General features: G+C 43.4%; 1 protein-coding gene across 3 annotated transcripts in view; it reads left to right on the top strand.

Annotated features, from left to right (window-relative positions):
- Positions 1-25287, top strand: part of NOD1 (nucleotide binding oligomerization domain containing 1) — a 102224-nt gene that overhangs the window by 39421 nt on the left and 37516 nt on the right. For 2 of the 3 annotated variants that reach the window (XM_068236255.1, XM_068236252.1), the window contains exons 3-6: positions 3453-3627; positions 9006-10791; positions 15987-16070; positions 22703-22786. In XM_068236255.1, coding sequence (XP_068092356.1) covers positions 3453-3627; positions 9006-10791; positions 15987-16070; positions 22703-22786 — 2129 coding nt within the window. The remainder of the gene's footprint in view (positions 1-3452; positions 3628-9005; positions 10792-15986; positions 16071-22702; positions 22787-25287) is intronic. The other variant, XM_068236254.1, reaches the window with a different exon arrangement.

Genomic DNA, 25287 nt, shown 5'->3' with positions numbered 1-25287 from the left:
TTGTATATGCATTGTAAAGGGAATAATAAGAAAAAAAAGAAAAAAATCATTATTTCTCAGTTTTCATCCATCATAGTTTTAAAATAAAATGTTCTTCAATACATAAAACCTACACGTTTTATTTGCCCATCTGTCCCAGATATTACAACGTTTAAATTGTGTCCCTAGTACAATGTATGATGATAATATTTTATCTGGAAATAAAAGAGCATTTTTTCCGTTTAGGGTTTTTTTAATTATTATTTCACTTATTACAAGACCTTTTTTTGCAAAAGTAACAGTAATATACTCTCTTGACATACATATTAGAAAAGTCCCTAAGGTAACTATTTATGTAAAAAAAAATTTAACCTCTTGCCGACCGCGTCACGCCGATGGGCGTGGCCGCGGCGACAGCCCCAGGACCGCCTAACGCCGATTGGCGTAAAGTCCTGGGGCTCTGTTTTGCAGGAGATCGCGCTCAGGCTGCGCACGCATCTCCTGCTTGGGGGGCGGAGCTCCGCCCCGCCTTCAGTCTCCGAGCGGCTATTTCCGCTCAGGAGACTGTTAGATGGCGTGATCGCCGTCTATTTACATGGTGCAGCGCTGCGATCAGCATCAGCGCTGCAATAGGGACAGCCGTGTGACACGGCTGTCCCCCTGGGGGACAAGAGAGCGATCGGCTCTCATAGGGTGAAGCCTATGAGAGCTGAACGCTATGATTGGCTGGCTGGGGGCAGGGAGGGAGGCGATTTAAAGAAACACGGTTTGTTTTTTTTAAAAAAAAGGCAACACTAATATTTATATAAAAAATAAAATAAACATGGGGGGAGCGATCAGACCCCACCAACAGAGAGCTCTGTTGGTGGGGAGAAAAGGGGGGGGGGAATCACTTGTGTGCTATGTTGTGCGGCCCTGCAGCTTGGCCTTAAAGCTGCAGTGGCCAATTTGACTAAAAATGGCCTGGTCACTAGGGGGGGGGGGGGGGGTAGCCCTGCAGTCCTCAAGAGGTTAAGTGATGTAATTTTTTTCATTTTTTAACTAGTGTTTTATTTCTGTAACAGTGGGGCAGGGATGGAAGGGGTTAAAAATAATAATTAAAAAAAAAAAGCAATAATACATTTTCTATGTAAAATAATATAATGGTATAATTAGGTGTATCTTTTCTTTTTGACCACAAGACGGTGCTACTGAGACAGTGTTTCTATTAACAGAACACGGAAGTGTTGCGTCCGAGAGCTTGCGTCACATTACCAAGCTCTTGGAAGACACAGGCACAGTGATCTGGATTGAGAATAGATGATTCTCATATCCCGATCACAGATGGACGGGGCTGCGACGGTGAAGTGAATGAAAATGGCATGGGGATCGTGAACGCGGCGGTAAGGTAACAGTACGTATATCTACGCCCCTGATCCGCACGTGAAGTATACAAGGGCGTAGATATGCGTACTAGGGACCCTGAAGTGGTTCTTTTTCTCCTATGTTACTGTCACCTACAGTTGGTAGTACAAATCTGACAAAACTGACAGGTTTGACCAGCCCATCTCCTCATGGGAGATTCTCAGGGTTTCCTTTCTTTTCAATAGCACTGCCAGACTAGTGTAAAAACATGTAGTGGGGCAGCTGGCATTTTTGTTTATGTCCTTTTCAGGGACTGCTTTTGTAAAGAATAAATTACATACAGAGAAACCCCCATTAGGAGATGGACTAGTCAAAAACCTGTCGGTTTCATAAAATTTCTACTAACAACTGCAAGTGACATGCAACATAGGAGAAAAGTAATTTATAGTTCCTTTTACTCTGGAAGAAACATACTTCTTATTTGTTTGTGTTTTCATGTATTTTAAATTTTACATTTTTTGCAAAAGTAGTCCTTTAAACTCGGCGCCATTGACTTCAATGCAATTTGCAAAACTGTTTTGCCGAAAAATTGCTGTTCCATCCAAAGTTCCTGCTCATCCCTATCCACAAACAATATTACAGCCAACATATGCACAAGTCTACATAAAAAGCCACCATATCATACTCTGCTTGATCTTTGTCATTGTCCTTATCCTCTACACACACTTGCTGTATGTGTACACACACACACACACACACACGGCTCATACACACACTGTACACAAGCTTACACACACACATACTGCACACTGTGCACAAGCTTACACACAGACGCTCTTTATCAGTGGCCTAACTAGGGAGCTTGGGGTCCCGATGCGAGTTTTACATGGAGACCCAAGCATACTATTGATATGGAGCACCAACACACTCCAAGGAAAACGGGTCCATCTGAAAAAGGCGCAGGGAGAAAAATGGCGCACCGCTCTGTCGATAAATGTAGCATAAAACGCTATTTACTGTTTTAATGTAAATGCAATAAAATGGTAAATTTCGTTTTATGCTACATTGATTGCGGAGCGGTGCGCCATGATAAACATGCAGGGGGCTGCTAGTGTAGGCAGCGGGGGCTGTGGGAGAGATGCAGCGGGACACTAGCGGGCATAGGCAGCGGGGGCTGGGGAGAGAGGCTGCGGGACACTAGCGGGCATAGGCAGCGGGGGCTGGGGAGAAAGGCTGCGGGACACTAGCGGGCATAGGCAGCGGGGGCTGGGGGAGAGAGGCTGCGGGACACTAGTGGGCATAGGCAGCGGATGTATGCATACATTACCTTGTCCTGGGCCGGCGATCGCTCCTTCCCTCCGCTCCTTCTATTAGTTTGCTGTAATCCTGCAGCCGGCCAATCACCATGTGGAGACTGAAGCCACATGGTGATTGGCCGGCTGCAGGACTACAGTAAACGAATGGAAGAAGTGAAGGAGCGGAGGGAAGGAGCGATCGGCGGCCCAGGACAAGGTAACGTATGCTTCCTCCCCCGACGCCTATGCCCTCCAGTGTCCCGCTGCCTCTCTCCTCCCCTGACCCCGCTGCATTTTCAAACACTTATAACGCTATTTAGCGTTATAAGTGTAAGGCACACTGCCTGCGCCATTTTTTAACACTTATAACGCTAAATAGCGTTATATAATGTAAGTCTATGGGGCGCCCTTCTTATTCCCCTGGCGCTGTGCGCCATTTTTAACTGACACGGAGGAAAACTGCAGTGTCAGAGAGGTGTATTTAGAGTGGGGAAACAGTTTAAGGATTACCACTATGCAGTGCACATATAAAAATGTTCATTACCAGCATAGCCCCAATCAAAAGCTAATAAGATGGACCCCGATGCGGTTGCTACTTCTGCACCCCCTATTGCTACGCCACTGCTCTTTATATGTATGTGGGAAGCCAGTGATAAAGGAAATACTTGTCACACAAGTACCAAGCGATTGCAATTGCAGAGTGGTTGCCACACACTACAGCAAGCTGAAATTAAAGCCATTGTGTGGCTTACAAACTGCAGGTTGAGGACTTTTGTACATGCAGAACATACCTCAGAAAGGCTTTTGTAATAACAAGCTTTCTCATTTCTACAGACGCGACAGATTCTTGATCTGGTGGAAGAAAAAGGAGAGGAAACAGCAGAGTGTTTCATATACATCCTACAGAAAGTCCCAGAGGCTTACTATCACCTAAGTCCTTGGTTAAAAGAAATTGATTTTCAGACTTCGGATGACACTAAGATTTTATGCATTACAAACAATGACCCCGGTATTCATTTTTTCCCTGTGCATGTAATGTATATATGACATAACTCAGTGTTCTCCTCAGGCTTTTTTAGCCGGGTGCTCCACCCGGCTAGTTTTGGTGAGCACCCGGCTGTCTTCAGCATAGTTGCTCACAGAAGCACCGGCCCTGCATTCTCTCATCTTGCCCCAACCTTCTACTTTTTCATGCCACCCGGCTACTATTTCATGCCACACGGCTGGAAAAAATTCTGGGGAGAACACTGCATAACTGCTAACTGCATGTAATGTATGGTATTAAACATTACTGAAATTGTATTGGATCAGCATCAATGGTGTGCACGACGGGCCAAATCAACCCCTGGAGTCACAGGGACTAGTCACATTCAAGTAGTAGCAGAGACCCGCACCATCATAAAATTAAATACTTTATTAAACACACAGAACATTTATAACATGCTTTTATCCTGGCAGACTCAAAGTGCCAGAACTGCAGCCACTAGCGTGTGCTCAGTAGACAGTAGTAGTATTAGGGAGTCTTGCCCAAGGACTCCTTACTGAAAAGGTGCTGGCCTACTGAACAGGAAGAGCCGAGATTCAAACCCTGGTCTCCTGTGGCAGAGCCCTTAACCAGTGCACTATCCAACTAGTCTTCTTAACCACTTGCCGACCGCACGCTTATACCGTGCGTCGGCAAAGTGGCAGCTGCAGGACCAGCTGCAGGCTGATTAATCAGGAAGCAGCCGCTCGCGCGAGCGGCTGCTTCCTGTCAAATCACGGCGGGGGGCTCCGTGAATAGCCTGTGGGCCGCCGATGGCGGCTTGCAGGCTAAATGTAAACACAAGCGGAATTAATCCGCTTTGTTTACATTGTACGGCGCTGCTGCGCAGCAGCGCCGTAAGGCAGATCGGCGATCCCCGGCCAATCAGCGGCCGGGGATCGCCGCCATGTGACAGGGGACGTCCTGTCACAGGCTGCACAGGACGGATAGCGTCCTGTGCAGCCCCGATCACCGGTGGGACAGGTAGGAGAGGGAGGGGGGTGAATGTCGCCGCGGAGGGGGGCTTTGAGGTGCCCCCCCCGCCAGCCACATGCAGGCAGGAGAGATCGGACCCCCCCAGCACATCATCCCCCTAGTGGGGAAAAAAGGGGGGTGATCTGATCTCTCTGCCTGCACCCTGATCTGTGCTAGGGGCTGTAGAGCCCACCCAGCACAGATCACATAATTCAATGCTGGTCCTTAAGGGGGGGTAAAGGGTGGGTCCTCAAGTGGTTAAAGAGTACCTGAGCTGAAGCTTGGGTACAATATTAGATACTTACCTAAAGAGAAGCTTCAGGATCCTATTGAGGCTTCCCTCCCTGCTCTGATGTCCCCTGTCGCTGAGTGTGCCCCCCCAGAAGATTAGTGACAATGCATTGTCGCTAATCATATTGGGGCCACACAGCTCTTCTTCCTCCAGTGTGGCTGCGCAATAGACGACCTAGCCAGAAGAGCTGCGCGGCCTCGATGTGGAGGGGGGTAGCGCTCAGTTACCGAGAGGTTTCAGATCAGCGCGGGAAGCCTCAGCAATGTATCTGATATTAATCCCGAGATTGGGCTCGGGATCACTTTAAAACCAGGTAAAAAGATAGACCTTATAGGACTAAAGACAGTATGCAGAATGTCCAGAGCTTAAAGGGATGCTGTAGGGGGTCAGGGGAAAATGAGTTGAACTTACCCGGGGCTTCTAACGGTCCCCCGCAGACATCCTATGCCCGGGGAGCCACTCACCGTTGCTCCAGCCCCGCCTCCAGTTCACTTCTGGAATTTAAGACTTTAAAGTCTGAAAACCACTGCGCCTGCGTTGCCATGTCCTCGATCCCGCTGATGTCACCAGGAGCATACTGCGCAGACACAGACCATACCATCAGCGGGATCGAGGACATGGCAACGCAGGCGCAGTGGTTTTCAGACTTTAAAGTCTTAAATTCCAGAAGTGAACTGGAGGCGGGGCTGGAGCAACGGTGAGTGGCTGCGCGGGCACAGGATGCCTGCGGGGGACCATTAGAAGCCCCGGGTAAGTTCAAAAGGACTTGGTTCGAAACATCATGCGTTGCTCTGACCTAGCAAGTTATACCATGTTTTTATTCCCATGATGTAATTCTATATACATTTTTTTGGGGGGAAATGTATATTTTTCCATGTTGCATCAATAAGCCTAATAACATAACAACAATATTCAATTATCATACAACAAGGCAGATGCAATTAAATTGTCCAACAATAAAGATGACCGGTAATGCATATAACATCTCAATGCTCTTATGGTGCACAACTCCTGGTTTTTGAACATAGTGTATACGTATGCCTCTCTTTTTATGTACATAATTTTAACTCCCTGGGCAGTATGGATGAGCCTAACTTGGCCATAAAAATACATGCTGCTATCGGTATGGATGAGTCAGGCTCCTCCAGTAATTCCCTATACATACCAGCGGTATCACTGGCGTGAATGATCTCAGTTGCGGACCTCCCGACTTCTTCCCTGGCATCTTCTGCTTGTCCTCCTGCGGCAATCTCCCTTCTTCCACTATTGTCCCTCGGCAATGACATGTCCCCTGGCAAGCCCACGTGATGATGATGCATGCGCCCCCTGGTGTCAGAAACACGCAGAGTCATCACATCTGGCAATAAGATCAAGTTTTTGTAGTGGATTCAATACAACATCTGTATTGGATCCAATATAAAAAATCTAAGTGAAAAAGAAAAAATGCTATGGGCAGCAATACTGCATGTAGCAGTAATTATTACAGTAAGTATATATATATATATATATATATATATATATATATATTTAAGTGATTTTTTTTATATTGCAATGCATGCATGCTTGCAGACAGCTCGCAAAAATTCTTATGATATAAAGATATAAATCCTGCAGAAATGAAATGCTAGGGAGGTAAAGGACACCAGAGCCCAAATGAAGATGAGAAATGGGGGAGCAGACATGTATGGTGAGCTGCCCTGATGCCCACCGCTCCCCCCGTTCTGCTTTCTGTCCCCTCTGGTACCTGTAATTGTTCTCAGGCCCAGTGTTCCGGTTGGCTTGGTCGGGCATCAGTGCGCCCTCAATGATGTGGGCTGCACGTGTACTACAGCATGCAACCGTGGCCAGAATTGGTAAATATAGCTCCAACATCTGGTACGCATCCCTGCAACTACTTGTTGGTGTTAAATATTACACATTTCCTATGGATTTAATTATCACTTACTCTTAGCAGGTGATTGTTCAAATAGTCTTCGTAACTTGGAATGAGAATCTAGCATATGTAAAGCTGTCCCTGACATTATTTAACATTTTTAGCCGCTGTGCACAATTTATCTTATCTGAGATAACTCAGCGCAGCGGCGCCGCAATAGGCTCTACTTGTCCTGCCCCCATATGTGCAGAATAGCGCAGGGAATGTTATATTAACCTGATCTGTACACTGCATCTGGTCTCCTCTTCCTCCCGGGAGCTGCACTGTATGGTGATCTCATACTCTGACTTCCAATCACAAGCATAGCCGGCCTTTGACCTGAGCGACCCGAGCGGTCGCTCAGGGTGCCGGCTTCCAAGGGGGCACCTAGAGCTGGCTTTCTAATGGAGGGAGGACACCTACTCATGGCTACCTATTCTGAGGGCACCAAAACCTGGCTACCTATACTGGAGGCACTGACACCTGGCTACCTATGGGGGGAGACCTACACCTATACTTGGCTACCTAAATTTAGGGCACCTACACATGAGATCCTATACTGGGGGCACCTATACCTGGCTACCTACCTATACGGAGCCTGAGGGCGCTTTTTGGGGGGGAAATGCACTGCCGCTATAACACGTGGTTGAAAATTGGTGGCGCTGTGCTGTCATTCCAAATTGTGGGGGGGGGGGGGGGGTTGGTGCCTGACTGACCCACTGATTTTGTGAATATTCCTGAAAATTTCTAGCCTTGATTTTTAAGTGTATTCAGAATCATGCACTCTTTCCATCCATTTTGGGGTTATTAGTATTTTTCTATTATACATATGTGATGTGTCATGGAGATCTGAGCGTTTGGTGTGATGCACGACTTCAAAAAGGTTGGAAACCACTGTCCTAGGAGGTAACGCAGGAGAAAAGGTGAATTGCATATGGGCCTGTGCATGTGCGAAGAGGGTGTAGGGGGGAGCACCAAAATCAGTTTTCGCTCAGGGCGTCGTGAAACCTAGGGCCGGCCCTGATCACAAGACATGACGTGATTGGGAGTCGGAGGATGATGTCATCATATAGCACAGCTCTTGGGAGGGAGAGGAGACCCGATGCAGTGTACAGATCAGTATGTAAAAAACAGGACACCAAGAGCCAAATATAGTTCTTAACAAATTATAAATGTTTAGAGTAAGTGCAGTATACTCACAAAGCAGGGTCACCACAAAGGTAACCACTGTAACAGCAGGTGGGGAGATTAAACCTGTCCCCACTCAGGATTAAGAAGTTGCTCTAAGTAGATCAGGAAAGAAAGAGGTAACACCCCTCCACCAAGGGTAGACTCAGATATTGTATAAAGGGAACAGAGGCGCCAAATGAATAAAATTCACTACAAATGTTTTAAAAACATAAATAAAGAGGAGGTAGTGGTGGACTTGACCTCCTCAAGCAGACAAACAAACTCTCGATTTCAACAGTGACAAGTTTTATTTATACACTCCAAGAGATTGTACAATGCGTTTCACAGGTGTAGCCCTGCTTCATCAGGCAGTAATAAACGGAGTATACAACAGCTGCAGATCAGTGTAAGGCTCAACACACACCATACAATCTTGGTTGTTCAATCTCACCACTTTCATGTAGTATAAGAGCTTATCCAATTAATCATTCAAGGTATTTTCAATCTGTTGGCCCTTATTCTACATAGATTTGGTAAATCTGTACAACCAAGATTGTATGGTGTGTGTTGAGCTTAACACTAAGCGCCTCTGTGACAGAGGTACAGATCAGGTAAATATCACAAGTGTTAAGATAATATATTTTTTTTTCTTTTAATCCAAAAGTTCTAAAATTCAGACTTCACATTTTATTATAGGATGTGCTTGATGCCTGATAATGAGCTGCCTGATAATGAGAAAATAATTAGTATTTGGCATAAGGGCGTGACATACTAAAATAGGTTTTAATTATTTATGAAGACACAGTAAATTAACTTAGATTGTTGAAAAAAATAGCTCAACTTAAAGTTTAAATTTGGCTTGGCAGTGGAGATCATACAGTGAATGAGATTCTCTGTCACTCCTTCCTAATTGATTTAATTACTGAAATTATCTTAACTGAAATGTGTGTATACTATTTTATATAAAATATATATTTTATAGACCTAATTATGATTGTTTTGGTTTTCTTACAGTGTCTTTGTATAGCAGGAAACTTAAACAAGAATTATGCTGTGATTCTAACTTCATAAAATCCTACACTCAGAAAGAAGAGATGAAGCTTCAGGAGACTTACGTTAATGCAGTCATGGAGCTGATCAATGCAAATAATGAAACCATCGGCCATGCAGGAGGTCTGGATTCTTTGTTTGATGACACTGGGGTGATCAATGAACTTGGCGAAACAGTTTTTATCTTTGGTGATGCTGGCATGGGAAAGACCCTGTTGATTGAAAAAATGCAAAATATGTGGGCCAAGGGACAATCTTTTTGTGACATAAAATTTTTTTTTAGGTTTCGATGTCGGACCTTTGTATTTTTTAACCCCAACACTGAACTCTGTCTGAAGAACTTGATCTTCCAGTATTGTTGCAGGCCAGAACATGACCCAGAAGAGGTGTATCAATATATTCTTGCATTTCCAGAGACTGTCCTGTTCACTTTTGATGGCTATGATGAGATACATTCCAGTTTTGATGTGAACAAGGTTCCCGAGGTTTCCTCACCTACTGATGCTACCCATCCTGCAGCATTGCTCTTGCACTTACTAAGTGGAAAGTTGTTAAAAGGATCTAAGAAGGTCCTAACAGCAAGAACTGGATGTGAGGTCTCTGCAAACTTCATCCGTAAGAAAATCATGTTGCGTGGCTTTTCCCCAAATAATCTAGTGGAGTACACTAAATTATTCTTTAAAGAAGTCAGTGTTCAGCAGAATGTACTAAGGCATCTCGAGGCCAACCATAACTTCAGTAGCTTATGTTCAATACCCTTATTTTGCTGGATAATATTTAAGTCTTATGAACATTTTCATTCCATGAATGAGGATCATGAGTTTTCAAGGAGTTCTGTAACTCTTACAGACATTTTCCTGCTGATAACTGAAGTTTATCTGAATATATCTAGCAGAGGTAATGCAAGAAGCCAATGTGAAGCCTTTAGAAATGGAAGCGACACTTTATTGTCTATAGGGAGTCTTGCTTACTATGGAATGGAGAATTCACTTTTTGTTTTTGATGAACATTGCATCTCATCCCATCACATTCCTGACAAGGATCTACAAGTGGGCTTCCTCAGACCTTTTACAAACCACAGTGGATGTGGACCCAATTCCTTTGAATTTTTTCATACAACCCTACAGTCATTTTTTACTGCCTTGTATCTTGTTATTTATAATCACGCTAGTACTGAAGAGCTTCTGAAATATTTTAGTCAGTGTAACCATGCGCAATATGAAGAACAAATCCCTTCTCTGTTGGCTTGTGTTTGTGCCAGGAGGCAAAGCTGGTCTGATCCATTTAAAAATAGGGATCATTTACAGTTTGTGAATCTTTTTCTGTGTGGACTGCTTTCAAAACCAAAACAGGGTCTACTAAAAAACTTAACACCAGCTTCTACCTTAAAACTGAAGAGAAAAGCTTTGAAACAGCATCTTTTCAAAAGTGTCAAATTGCACCTAAAAAAGCTGCCCAGATCGCCATTTTTGGAGTTTAATCAAGTTCATGCACTGACAGACTTCATCTGGATGGTGCGGTTCATAAGTGAAACCCAGAATGAGAAAGTGGGGAAACTTGCAGCCAAAGGAATATGTGCAGATTACATTAAACTCAGTTTTTGTGATGCTTGTTCATCTGATTGTGGAGCCATTGCCTTTGTGCTGAATCATTACAGGAAACAGTTTGGTTTGGATCTGGACAATAACAATATAAATGACTATGGAGTGAAAGAACTTATGCCATGCTTTAGTAAACTTCTTGTTGTTAGGTGAGCAGCCTTATTATCATATATTAACCTTTTGGGGACCGACATAAGTTGAAGCTACGTCCAGCAGGTGGTGCTGCCGCCCTGACTGGACGTTGATTCAGCGTCCGTGCTAAAGAACCATCCCGACGCGATTGTGTGCACCGGAGAGGGGAGATTAAGCTGTCATATGACTGCTGACATCTCCCCTCAGTGATCAGCAGCCATCGCGTATGGCTGCTGATCACGTGATCACTATGATTGCCGGCGGATCATAGCGATCACTTACAGAGCTGCACGGGGGGGGGGGGGGGGGACGACGAAGAGGATCCACTCACCTTCCTGCCGTTCCCTCAACGATCGGTGCTAACCTCCGCTCTGGCCGGCATTCCTGCTATATTGACACTAAGTGTCGGGTTCCGGCTTGATGACGTCGTCAAGCCGCGACCCGGGACTTAGCGTCAGTACGAGCCGGGAAGCCAGCGAGAGCGGAGGTGTCCACAGCTGCTCATCGCTGGAGCCTGGGAGGTGAGTTAAGGCTGCCATAAATATGGAGGACACCTGGCAACTCAGGGGGGACCATACCAAAGTGCCCACAGTAGGGATCCGGCTGCTTGACCCCCTCAAATGCGCTCCCCCCCGCATGTAAAATACCTGGTCCTTAAGGTGGGGTAGGCAGCCGGTTCAGAAGGGGTTAATGAGCTGAGATTTGTTCAAAAACAAAAACTGTCTTGTGTAAAATGCAGGGCCGGCACTACTATAGAGGCAAAAGGGGCAATTGCCCCAGAGCCTGTAGGGGCCCCCGAGGGGTCTCCCACCCCAACTTCACTGTTGCTCCCTGGGGGCCTCTGCAGAGTCTTTAGCAAAGCAGCTTCTCACCTGTCCCAGCGGGTGCACTCTGCTGTGACTCCATGCATTCCCATCTTCCACCGCTGCCGCATCTTCTCTGTGGCCCTTGGCATGATATTACATAATAACATGCGCTGGGTCACGAAGGAGAGACGCACTTGCGTGGATGAAGTTGGGGAGTGCATGGAGTCATGTACTGGCAGAGGGGGTGATGGGGGGTCAGCAGCCTGCTTAGAGGCTCTGGGGGGGAATTTAACAGCAGTAAAGCAGCTTTTTGGTCGGAGGGGGTCTGTTGGGGGGCCCCGGGTTAATTTTGCTCAGGGGCCCCGTTGTTACTAGAACTGGCCCTGGTGAAATGGGGCTATTTGTACAGAATACTGAAAAATACTTCTGGCCCAACAACCTTTAAAGCAAACCTATCAACTATTTTCCTCCTTATAAAATGTATTTTCATATCACAGTATTTATTAACTACATCTCTTTGCCACAACATTTTTTTTTATTAGCAACATTTTTTAGAGATTTCATTACGGACTTTTCCTTTTGAAAGAAGATTCAAGGTATGGCTTACAGGGGCATTGTGGTTAATTGGTGTCAGTGTGTAAGCAATTCAGGTGGAGTCAGGAGGCATAGCAACATTGCAGGTATAACCAGGTGCAATATGTTTTTCCAAGCCAATATGGCTTCCCTCATTATAGAGAGATAATAAAAGTAGACAGTATAAATTGATTTTGCAGGCCTCCTGATGTGTTATTTTATGAGTAATTAACGTTTCTTTAGTAGGGTATTTGTAATAAATGTGATTTTAAAGATAACTGCAACCAAGGATTGAACTTCATTCCAATCAGTAGCTGATACTCCCTTTCCCACAAAAAATCTTTACCTGTTCTAAAATAGATCATCATGGGGTCTGTATGGCTGTTATTGTAGTGAAACCTCTACCACAGTGTGATATCAGCACCAGGGTCCTTGATGTCTATGAACCTTGTTGCATTGTGGCAAATAACGGCTTTTTCCAACTGCTAAGCAAGCAATATCCCCCTCTGTGCACAGTACTCTCAGTAATGTAAATTCCTTCAAATCGCCTGGCAGAATTAAAGATGTCACCACCTGTGATAAATATCAGGATGTAAATCAGAGAGAGGAAAGATTTTACAAAGGTCAAACTCTGACTAAATAATCTATAAATGGATATTGTAAAAAATAAGCAATTTTATTCAGCTCTTCTTTAAGTTTGTCTGATACAGTAATGTTAATATTTAACATTAAAGGGGTTCTGTTGTCCTTTTAAAAAACAAAAACTGCCACTTACATGGGGCTTCTCTCAGCCCCCTGCAGCTGGAATGTCCCGCACCATCCTCTTCCGATGCGCTGTTCCCCGCCGCCGGCACTGGTGTCACTAAAAGATGCTAGTGGATGTACAGGGGTTGGACAAAATAATGGAAACACTTTGAAAATCAACAAAATATATTTTAATATGGTGTAGGTCCACCTTTTGCAGCAATTAAAGCCTCATTTCTCCGAGGTATTGATTCATACAAATTGTGAATTGTTTCTAAAGGAATTTTAGCCCATTCTTCAGCTAAAACGCCCTCCAGTTCTTTTAGAGATGATGGCGGCGGAAATCGACTTCTTACTTGAATCTCTAATAACGACCATAAATGCTCAATAATGTTGATGTCTGGGGATTGTGGTGGCCAGATGAGATGCTCAACTTCATTTGAATGTTCCTCATGCCATTCTTTAACAATTCTAGCTGTATGGATTGGGGCATTATCATCTTGAAAGATGGCATTCCCCTCCGGAAGCAGTTCTTGAACCATCGGATGAACTTGGTCGCCCAAAATTCCTAAATAGTCTCGGCTGTTAATTCTTCCATGAAGGGAAATCATTGGCCTGGCGGATTCCCAAGAAATAGCACCCCAGATCATCACAGAACCCCCACCATGTTTTACAGTTGGGAGAAGGCAGTCTGAATGAAATGCTTCTTTCGGCTGTCTCCAAACGTATACTCACCCGGAGGTCAGAAATAAGGTAAACGATGATTTGTCAGAGAAAATCAAATTTTTCCACTGCTGGAGGGACCAATTCTGGTGGTTTCTACACTATAAAAGCTTTGAAACATTTGTCTTTGAGAGCAGAGATTTTCTAATTGCAGTTCTTCTGTGGAATCCAGATTTGTGCAGCTTCCGACGAACCGTTTTTGTGGAAACTGGGTTCTGTTGGTGTTTATTCAGCTCTGCTGTGATTTTAGGAGCCGTGGTCTTGCGAGCTTTTCTAACAATTCGATTTTGAGTCCGACGGTCTCTCTCAGACAACTTTGACTTTCGGCCACAACTGTGCTCTGCTGAGGACGTTTTTCCTTCTCTTTCAAAGGCAGTCATTACTTTTGAGACAGTGGGCCATATGCAATTCACTTTTTCACCTGTGTTTTCTCCTAGGTGATATTTTTAAACGTGTCAATAAAATGCCTTTTAAGCCCCCAGAAGGCAAGAAAATTAATAAAATAATTTTGATAGTACTTTTTCAACAACTTTTTGGTACTTTTTTAGTTGAAAAGTACTGGAAAGTTATTTAAAATCAAAGATGAAAAATTATCTCCCAGGTGAAAACTCAGGTGAAAAAAAGAATTGCATATGGCCCCGTACCTCTTGAAATGCCAAGCATTCGGGCAGTTTCTGTTACAGTAGTGCCTGCCATACGAGCACCAACAATTTGGCCTCTTTGAAAGTCTTAGAGATCTGCCATTTTTATAAATTATAACCAACTTTTGTTTAAATATCTGTAAAAAACGATTATTTTAATTAAACATATCAAATAACAAGGGCAGCACGGTGGCATAGTGGTTAGCGCTCTTGCCTTGCAGCGCTGGGTCCCCGGTTCGAATCCCAGGCAGGTCATTATCTGTAAGGAGTTTGTATGTTCTCCCCGTGTCTGCATGGGTTTCCTCCGGGCACTCTGGTTTCCTCCCACACCCCAAAAAAACATACAGATAAGTTAATTGGCTTCCCCCTAAATTGGCCCTAGACTATGATACATACACTACAGGATTTAGACATATGACTATGGTAGGGACTAGATTGTGAGCCCCTCTGAGGGACAGTTAGTGACAAGACAATAAACTCTGTAAAGTGCTGCGTAATATGTTGGCGCTATATAAATACTTGAATAAATAAAAAATAAATAAATAACAAAAGTAATAAACAAAATTGACATATGTCAAGTTTTGATTGCTTAAAACATGTTTAAAGATTATGATGCCAAAATGTTAGGTGTTTCCATTATTTTGTCCAACCCCTGTATCTTGCCACAAGAGGGTATGTTACCAGAGTTGCCATGCTAGAGGTAGACTTCATTCACAGAGGAGCTTTGCTTAAAGAGGAACTGTTGCAAAAACCTTACAATTTAAAATACATACATAAGAAGTACATTTCTTCCAGAGTAATGAGTCATGAATTACTTTTCTCCTATGTTGCTATCACTTACAGTAGGTAGTAGAAATCTGACAGAAGCAACAGGTTTTGGGCTAGTCCATCTCTACACGGGGGATTCTCAGCATGGCCTTTATTCTTTATAAAAATATTCCTTGAATAATATTTATACAAAGATGCTGGCCAGCCTCCCTGCTCAACGTACACTTTTTTGGCAGTAGGACGGAGCAACTGCCATTCATTGAGTGCTTTTAAAAATAAAGAAAACCCTGAGAACCCCCCCCATGAGAAGATGGCTAGTCCAAAATTTGTCAGTAATGTTAGATTTCTATTACTTACTGTAAGTGACAGTAACATAGGAGAAAAGTAATGTATGGCTCATTTTAATCTGGAAGAAACGTATAAACATGTGCATGTACAGTGTCAAACATAAATAAACAGGCTGTTTTACATGTTTTATTTTGCTGCCTGAAAAAGTTAATTTTCAGGCATGCAAGTCATCGCTTCTGTCTTGTCGGTACCTTGACGGGAATATAGTAAATCTCACTGATAAGGAAATTACAGCCATAAAATGTTTCCTGGTAGAATAGAACTTCTGAGGGCAGGGGAGAGATAGAAAAAGGTCAATAGTTTATGTATTTAGGGACACTTAATAATGGCAACGACAATAAAACGGCAAAGACAATAAAAGACAATAGACGTATAAAATAAAACCATGGGATATCTAAAAAAAAGTCATTTTTCGTAGTAGGAGGAAAAAAATCTCATCAGTTTATTTTCACCTCGGCTTCACTTTAAAAGGGGAGGCATTATGATCTGGCCTCTCTTTGGATACTCTCTTCACCATCATTTTAATTTCTGGTTACTGTGAGCTAATTTGTAACATTTAAAAAATCATCAAGGAATACTAAGATACATTAATGTTTCTTTCTGTCTCAGGTTGAGTGTCAATCAGATTGGTGATGAGGGCGTGAAAGTGTTGGCTGAAGAGTTAACCAAGTATAAGATCATCACGTTTCTTGGGTGAGTAATATCTTATTTTAATTTTTTTATGCGCATATAGCACCAACATTTTGTACAATCTGGCAAAGTCTTTAAGTGTGTACCAGAGATGAAGACTAGTGAAAGTTGTATACATACCTGGGGCTTCCTCCAGCCCCATCCACACGGATGGCTCCCATGCCGCTGTCCTTAGCCTTCTCTATTGCCGGTACCGGGTCCCATAACTTCGGCCAGTCACAGCCAGTCTGAGCAAGCGCAGTGCGCTCCCTCCGTCTCTATCCGGCAGAAAATAGTACTGCGTAGGCGCAGTACTATTCTCTTCCGGAGAAACGGAGGGAGCGCACTGCACATGCCTAAAACTGGTAGCGACTGGCTGAAGTTGCCGGCAATAGAAAAGGCTGAGGATGGCGGCGTGGGAGCGATCTGTGCGCATGAGGCTGGAGGAAGCCCCAGGTATGTATAAAACTTATACATTACACTAGTCTTCGTCTATGGTTTCCTTTAAAGAGGAACTCCAGTGAAAATAATGTAGTAAAAAAAGTGCTCAATTTTTTACCATAATTATGTATAAATGATTTAGTCAGTGTTTGCTCATTGTAAAATCTTTCCTCTCCCCGATTTACATTCTGACATTTATTACATGGTGACATTTTTACTGTGGGCAGGTTATGTAGCTGCTCCTAGCTGTTTTGGCTGTTAGAGACAGCTGTAAACAGCTAATTCCTGTCTGTGAACATTGTTACATTGTGGCAGTTTGCCCAGAGTACCGCGGTACTCAGAGCTTCTTGTGGGAGGGGTTTCAGCACAAAATCAGTCATACAGCGCCCCTGATGGTCTGTTTGTGAAAATCAATCTATTTCTCATGTAAAAGGGGGTATCAGCTACTGATTGGGATAAAGTTCAATTCTAGGTTGGAGTTTCTCTTTAAGTTATACATGCCCTCATACATATACAGGATTCAGTAAAAATTGTCTTCACTATAATCAAAAGCAGCAACAAATGCTGCATGATGTGCTTTCTTCTTGTAGTTTTTATTTCACGCTATATATATATATATATATATATATATATATATATATATATATATATATCATTAAGTCTAATAAAGCATAAAGCAGTTGCATAAAAATGGCAGTCTTTAAAGTTCTCCTGAACTGGCTTACAAACTGTGCAATAAATCCCATGGTGGTCTAGATTGCCTGATAGTGAACATACTGCCGCTGCTGTGCCCTATCCCCAATCCTCTGCAGCCTCTCGGAAGTTCCTCCGAGTGGTGCAGATGAATGAGTGACCTGCGCAGGTGCGAGTTCGGAACTGCGCCTGCACAATGAAAGAAATTGCTTGTACACAAGCACTTTGCTTTCACTGTGCTGGAGCGATTCGGATCTGCGCCTGCACAGTTCCCTAGCATGCAGGGCTGAACGGAAGATGGTTCTTCGACTGAGGATCCTGTCAAAGAAGAAGAGGACTGGGGATCGGGTGGGAAGAGGGGGGCCCGACGACAACGAGCAGTGACAGCACATTCACTAACAAGTCATCTAGCCCAACGTGGGTTTTATTGTACAATTTTAATATCAGTTCAGAAGTACTTTAATTTAATGAATTCTTAATTATTGTTGAGCTATAGGATTCTATAGATTTTACAAAATGCTGCTAGCAATAGCAAATAGCAATGTGGAGGATTGCAAGCACTTGTTGCATCAAATACAGTAACAACAAGAAGGCTTGCAACAGCCTACAGCAACAAACAGAGTAACAACAATAAGGCTTCCAACTGCCTTAAGCAACACATACAGTAACAGCAAGAAGTCGTGCAACAGCCTACAGCAACAACTATAGTAACAACAATAAGTCTTGCAACAGTCTACAGCAAGAACTATACTAACAACAAGAAGTCATGCAACAGCCTACAGCAAGAGCTATAGTAACAACAATAAGTCTTGCAACAACCTACAGCAACAATTACAGTAAAGCCTCATACACACGGGCCACAATTGTCGCCGCAACCACGTGGCCGTGTTGCGGCGACATGTCGCCCGTGTGTATTAGGCGCGCGCCCCGAACTGTCGCTACTAAGAGCTGTCGCCAGGCGATTGACATAGTCAATCGCCGGCAACAGCAGTCGCCGCAACTTCGCCGCAACTGTCACTAGTCCGCCGTGTGTATGCGGACTAGCGACAGCAACACACACGCAGTGAGCGGAGCTTCCGGCGGGGGGAGGAACGTTCGGCGACAGCTTCCGCCGAATCTCTGTCCCTCTGTGCGCCGTGTGTACGGCAGTTGCAAAGAGGGACCTGGCTGCTTTTTTTTTTGGGGGGGGGGGGGGGCGACTAGCTATATTTGTGCCTCGTGAGTATGAGGCTTAACAGCAAGAAGTCTTGCAACAGCCTACAGTAACAATTACAGTAACAGCAGTCCTCACGGAATCCTCGGTTCAGTCGCAATCAACCACCAGTACTCGACTCAGTCGGGCTCAGCCTGACTGAGTGACGTCAGCCGGGGTCTTCTGTGCTTGCGTAGAAAGTCCGCACATGCGCAGGAGGCCCCACCAGCTGAAGTCACTGAACCGAATATCGGAGAAGACTGTGGCTTAGCGGAGGCACTCGGGAGAACGGCGAGGAACACGTCCATGCTTATGGGGCTGGTGGAAGCCCTGGGTAAGTAAAAAAAACGGCCACTTGACTCGTCTCTGAGTCTCTCTAAGTCTTTTCTGCATTCAGTGATAAAAGAACAACCGACAGCCTAGACTTTGGACAAAAAGGAGGGAAAAAAGAATAGGAACAATGGGGGCCCAATTTGGTGTCATAGATCGATATTCAAAGGTGGGAGAGCAATACGCAAATAAATGGATACTCACAAAACAGGATTGCACAATCAAAGCAACCATTGTAAAGGCATGTGGGAAAGTACCGTACCCACTCAGGCTTAGATTCAGGTGATGGGTGTTCCAAAAACAGATACTTTATGATCAAATCACCATACAATATAAACCTCACAACCGAGGTGAAGAACTGAACAACAGCAGTTAGAGGTGATACCCCACACCACCACCACCACCAAAAAGAAAAGAAAAAAGAAAAGAAAAAAAAAGTTTAAAAGGAAGGTTAGTGTTTATCGTACCAGGTTTTTAGGTTCAAAGTTTTATTTCAGAATGCACAAGATAGACGATGCGTTTAATGGTATGATCACCGATTCTTCACGTCAATTATATGTGGCTTAAAATTAAATAAGATTATTCATAGCTCATGAAATATAAATATCTAAAAATACATGAACATAATATGTGGGTATAATGATCCCCAATATTTTAGTACTAGCTAATGACATTATCTCTGCTATTCATATACACACAGACAATAATTGTAAAAAGACAGGTAACAGTAACTACCATAAATTGTGGACATCGATAATAGTTAAGGAACACTGTTTGTGATGTCATTTTGTTGTGGCTTTTACAGTGTTACAGCGTGATCAAAATAAATAAATGAATGAGGAAGGGCTTGCTACTTCATAAAATAACCACCATTGAATGTATGTTTGCCAGAATGACTTGAGCCCCAAGAACATGGCCACTGCAATAGCTACTACTAGAGCACAGCTGCTAGTATTACTATGCATTTCTCTTTGATGCCTTATTCCTATCTAAGACAGGACTCTGTATGTATCACGGTGTAATGATGTCACATACAGCACCATGTGGTGCTAGTTTCTCTGTTACTTCATGGTCTTTCTTTTAAATTTGATTAAGGTGTAACACTGTGGATGCCAAAACAAAATGACGTCACAAACAGCATAATTGGCGCTGTTTCTTCATGATATCCTGACGTTATGCTTAGCTACCATTTAGACACGTGTAAACGGTGTTTATAGCTGTTATTACCTGTTTGAGAGGTAGATTTTCTTCCCTTATTTTGTACATACATTTAAAACGTGCTAACCCCCCCCCCCCCCCCCCCCCACCCACCCAATTCCTCCAACCCATAGATGAGAAGTGGGATGCTACCACAATAAAGGAATTGAAAAGCTTGTAAAAAATATATAAGTGCTTAAATAAAGGATGTGGCTATGTGAAAAAATAATCAGAAGGTACAGTGGACCCTATGCAATTTACAAACCCTCCAGCAACAAGTACTGGTGGGTTCTAAAATTAGACGCGGGACCATAATCCAATGTAGCACTCCTCCCAGACAGGAACTCACTTGGACGATATACTGTAAAGCCCCACAAGTTATTTTTCACCTATTTAGTTGTCAAAATCAACCAATCAGCGATTGAAAAGAGATTTTCACCTGCTCAGAGAAGGTGAAAAGCCTCTTTTGCCTATTTCCCACCGGCTTCACTAGGATCTTGGAGCCTTCTTTACCATTGAGTATTTTAAATAGGTGAAGGGAGTCATATTTGATTACTATCATCTGTTTAAAAAAATTCTCAACATCGCTTGCCATGACTTTCTGTCACTGGCCAATGGGACCACTCGTCTGGCTCCTTCGTTTGCCCGTCTACTGGCTCTCTGGTTACACTGTTTGTTAACTCCCGGGAAAAGCATCTTAAAAAGCATCTTTGAGCCTCCTGCTGAGGGTCCCCATTGGTCTTAATGTTTAACCAATGACAGTCCTCCCTGAGTCCTCTAAATTGATCAAGAGACTGTACTGTACAAGAGGGGTGACATCTCTTCCCCCTCTCCAGTGCCTAGGAGGAGGTGGGGTGCATGTCCTGGGGGGCTTATGGTATATTCTAGGAGCCCCCTTTAATCAGGGGACCCCTAGATGTTTTCCAGGTAAATAGGTATAGAGGGTCACTTTAGACCCTATACCTATTTAATGTAAATCAATAGAGTAATAAAGTCCATGGGGGGACTCTTTTTCTGTATTTTATCTGTCACTTCTTTATTCTTTTACTTCTTTCTTCCTTCTTCTCCTTTTAAATCTTGATTGAAGGGTCCTCTGACCATCGGTCCTTATCGCTCACTGCTCACCCTACGTCTGCGCTGTATGACAGGCACTGCTGGTACTAGGTGGATCGATGTGAATCATCCTAAATCTCATTGGTCCAGAGAAAATCAGGATTATTCTCATTGGTCTACTTAGTGGACGATTAGGGAGCACCAGTGGAAGCTTTCAAAGATGCTTCTGCAAGGGCTCTGGGAAGACGAAGAAGAGAATGGCAGCAATCATTGTGTGTAACCTGGGTGGTGCAAAGAGATTGTGGACCACATGACAGCAGTGACTGGCATACAGCATGGATGCTGGGTAAGTACTTAGAGCCTGCTGCCCCTAGTGACATGCGGTGGGTAACAGCAACAGGTGTGAGCACATTTCCTAGGGGAGTGAGGCAGAAGTGTAGTGGTACAGCTCCACACTCAGGGCCGGATTTAGGCCAAGGCCACCTAGGCCATGGCCTAGGGCACCACAAGAGCAAGGGAACCAAAGCAGCAGGCTAAACTGGTGCAGCAATTGCAAGCTTGCAAATGCTGCAATGCAGGGAGATCAAGCTAGCACTGTTAGCCGCCTGTGCAGTAGCCACCTTGCTCTCTGTGCACGTTTGTATTGTGGCCGGCGGCTATGGACTTGGGCAGCATTGGAGACGGAAAGGAAGAGAAAGCTTCTGCACCGGAGACGAGCAATGAGTGAAACTGATGGCTGCTGTAGTGGGAAGGTGAGCTGGCTACCTATACTGAAAGGGGGGTGGGAAAAGGAGGGATTGAAGGAGTGATCTGGCTACCTATACTTGAGGGAAAGGATGGAGCGGTCATCTGGGTACCTATACTGGAGGGAGGGGTCATCTGGCTACCTATACTGGAGGGAGGGGTCATCTGGCTACCTATACTGGAGGGAATGGGGGCGGGTCTTCTCACTACCTATACTGGAGGGGGACGGTTGGTGACAGTGGCCTTGGGCGGTAAAGAGTACAAATCCGGCCCTGTCCACACTACAAATACCTCGCTCCCCATCGCTCAGGTGACAGGGGCATCACTCAGGTGAGTTTCTCATCACCTCAAATTGCATTAGGCCCAGTGTGTCCAAAATAAATAAATAAAATGTTTTCCTAATCCAAAATAAAATAAATAAAATGTTTTCTTAATTGATTAATTAAAAATAATTGTAACTTTCCAAATTAACCTCTTATTACACTATACAGTAGACATTAAAAACTTGCAGACAGACATGCCAGTTGAATGTTTGAACAGACATGCCTTGAATGTTTTGCATTCAAGGCATGTATTTAGCCCCAGTGTGTCTCTGCATGCCTCTGTTAGTTTTCATTTCAGATGCAGCCTTGGGCGCTGTCATTTGTCTGTCTGCCTGCTCGATGAAATGTGTATACCATTTATGATTAGCAGCACAAGGAATATTATGTTTTTATTGCTAGACTAGTGTTATGCTGGGCATACACGGTAAGTTTTATACTATCAATCGAGCCGCTGATGGCTCGATTGATAATATTCAACCTGTCCGATACTGAAGCTAACACCCTCCTTTGCCTGTTTTGAGTGCTAGGTGTGTAATATTGTCCAGTTCCTGGAGCTCTGCACATCCCTGCAGATAGATCATTCAGGTATAGCTTCTGTTTGAAAGCGCTGCCATGTCTCCAGCTGTAGACATTGAAAACTAGCAGAGAAATGCTGAGTAACACCTTTCTTTGTTTTTGTGCAGTTTATACAAAAATCTCATCACCGATTTTGGAGCTCGATATGTGGCAAAAATTATGGAAGAATGCCCCAGTTTAGAATATGTCAAGTAGGTACACAATAAGAAAAAACAAAAATATCTTTTGTGAAGCACAGAATTGTTTTGATCCTAATAAATGTTTCCTTGATTTCATTGTTGTGTTATTCAGTATTACAAATCACACTTTTCATAATCCTGACCATATTCTTCCTGAAAACCCCACTAATCCAATTACAATTCAGTATTTTATGTAGATATACAAGGAGAAAGAGATAAATGAACAAGGATTAAAAGATAAACAAATTACTTTACAAGGAGCTTCATAGTCAATCCTGCATGCAGTTGGCTCAAGGTACCCATTCCTTAGCAAATGGGCAGCAGAATCAACCATCTGATCAGAGGGGGATCTATCTACTTGTTACAAACCGCACACAGGTTTCCAATAGATTTCTGCATAAAATCTATTCAGGGGTGCAGCTAAGGTTTTGGTGGCCCCAAGCAGCCCATAACTTGAGGCCCCCATCCATGAAACAAGGCAAAAAAATGGGCAGCCCCACCTCATAACAAAGTGAGAGATGGACGTGGTCAAAATGTGATGTGGGAGGAGCCAAATACTAGCAGTTTCTAGGCTAAACTGCACCCAGGACGAGGGCGTAAAATACGCCCCCTCCCCCCACGTGTAGACAGGTATAGGTGCCCTCAGTATAGGTTAGAGAGGTAGGTGCCGCAGTATAGGCTAGATAGGTAGGTGCCCCCAGTATAAGTTAGATAGGTAGGTGCCGCAGTATAGGCTAGATAGGTAGGTGCCCCCAGTATAAGTTAGATAGGTAGGTGCCCGCAGTATAGGCTAGATAGGAAAGTGCCCACAGTATAGGTTAGATAGGTAGTTGCCCGAAGTATAGGTTAGATAGGTAGCTAGATAGGTAGGTGCCCCAGTATAGGTTAGTTGGATAGGTGCACACAGTATAGGTTAGATAGGTAGATGCCCCCAGTGTGAATTAGATAGGTAGGTACCCCTTTGTATAGATTAGATAGGTAGATGCCCACAGTATAGATTAGGTAGGTAGGTGCACGCAGTATAGGTTAGATAGGTAGATGCCCCCAGTATAGATTAGATAAGTAGATACTCCTATTCCTGTTGACCGACAATGTTAAAGCATACAATCGGAAGGAGGTAGAAATATTTTTTTGAAAACATAAGTGTAATCCAGCTACATTAATTACAAGGGATCTTATAAGGTTTGTGAGGTATTTATGGTAAATAGATAAGACCCTTGGTTTACTTAACCACTTAAAGAGGAAGTGTCACGAAAATCTTAAAATTTAAAACACATACAAATAAGAAGTACGTTTTTCCAGAGTAAAATGAGCCATAAATTACTTTTCTCTTATGTTCCTGTCACTTACAGTAAGTAGAAGAAATCTGACATTACCGACAGATTTTGCACTAGCCCATCTTCTCATAGGGGGGTTCTCAGGGATTTCTTTATTTTTAAAAGCACTTAGTGAATGGCAGTTGCTCCGTCCAACTGCCAAAATATTGTACAGTGAGCAGGGAGGCTGGCCAGCATCTTTATGTAAATCTTGTTCAGGGAATGTCTTTATAAAGAATAAAGGCCATGCTGAGAATCCCCTGTGGAGAGTTGGACTAGCCCAAAACCTGTCGGTAATGTCAGATTTTTACTACCTACTGTAAGTGACAGCAACATAGGAGAGAAGTAATTTATGGCTCATTTTACTCTGGGACAAATGTACTACTTATTTGTATGTGTTTAAAATTTTAAGATTTTCGTGACACTTCCTCGTTAAGGACAAACAGGAGTATTAAACCGTCCTGCTCCAGGACGTTTTTATAAGTTAAACAGCGTTGCTGCCGCTGTAGGTGTGCACGTGCGCGCGCTCCTGTGCGTGCGTGCTCCTGCGTGTGTACGTGCATTCCTTGCGGATATCAGTAAAACAAGAAACACAACATAGAAAAAATACACCTTTATTTCAGAATAATATATAGTCACCATACATTGTACTAGGGACATAATTCAAATGTTGTGATAACCAGGACAAATAGGCAGATAAAATGTGTGGGTGTTATGTACAGTAGCAGTGTTTATATTAAAACAATAGGGGATGAAATTGGAGAAATATTTCATTTTTTCCTTGTTTTTCCCTGTAAAATGCATAGAAAATGAAGTAATTACTGAAAACAAATATCAACCCCAAAAAGCCTAATCAGTGGTGAAAAAAATAAGATATAGATCATTTTGTTGTGATTAGTAGTGATTAAGCTATTGGCAAATGAAAGGGAAGAGCACTGAAAGGTGAAAATCGCTCTTGTCCGTTAGGGTAAAAACCGCCTTGGGGTGAAGTGGTTAAAGTGACACAGAAGCGAAAAAATATATATGATATAATGAATTGTATGTGTAGTACAGATACGTAACAGAACATTAGTAGCAAAGAAAATAGTCTCATATTTTTATTTTCAGTTATATAGTTTTATTTTTAATAACAACACTGCATCATTCTGTCATATTTGCAGTTTATAAACTATGAAACAGAGCAGAACTAATGACTAA

This window comes from Hyperolius riggenbachi, chromosome 5, assembly GCF_040937935.1.
Source record: "Hyperolius riggenbachi isolate aHypRig1 chromosome 5, aHypRig1.pri, whole genome shotgun sequence".
In the NCBI taxonomy this organism is placed as follows: domain Eukaryota; kingdom Metazoa; phylum Chordata; class Amphibia; order Anura; family Hyperoliidae; genus Hyperolius; species Hyperolius riggenbachi.
The sequence above is the reverse complement of the archived record's forward strand: the minus strand, read 5'-3'. Positions and strand labels throughout refer to the sequence as shown.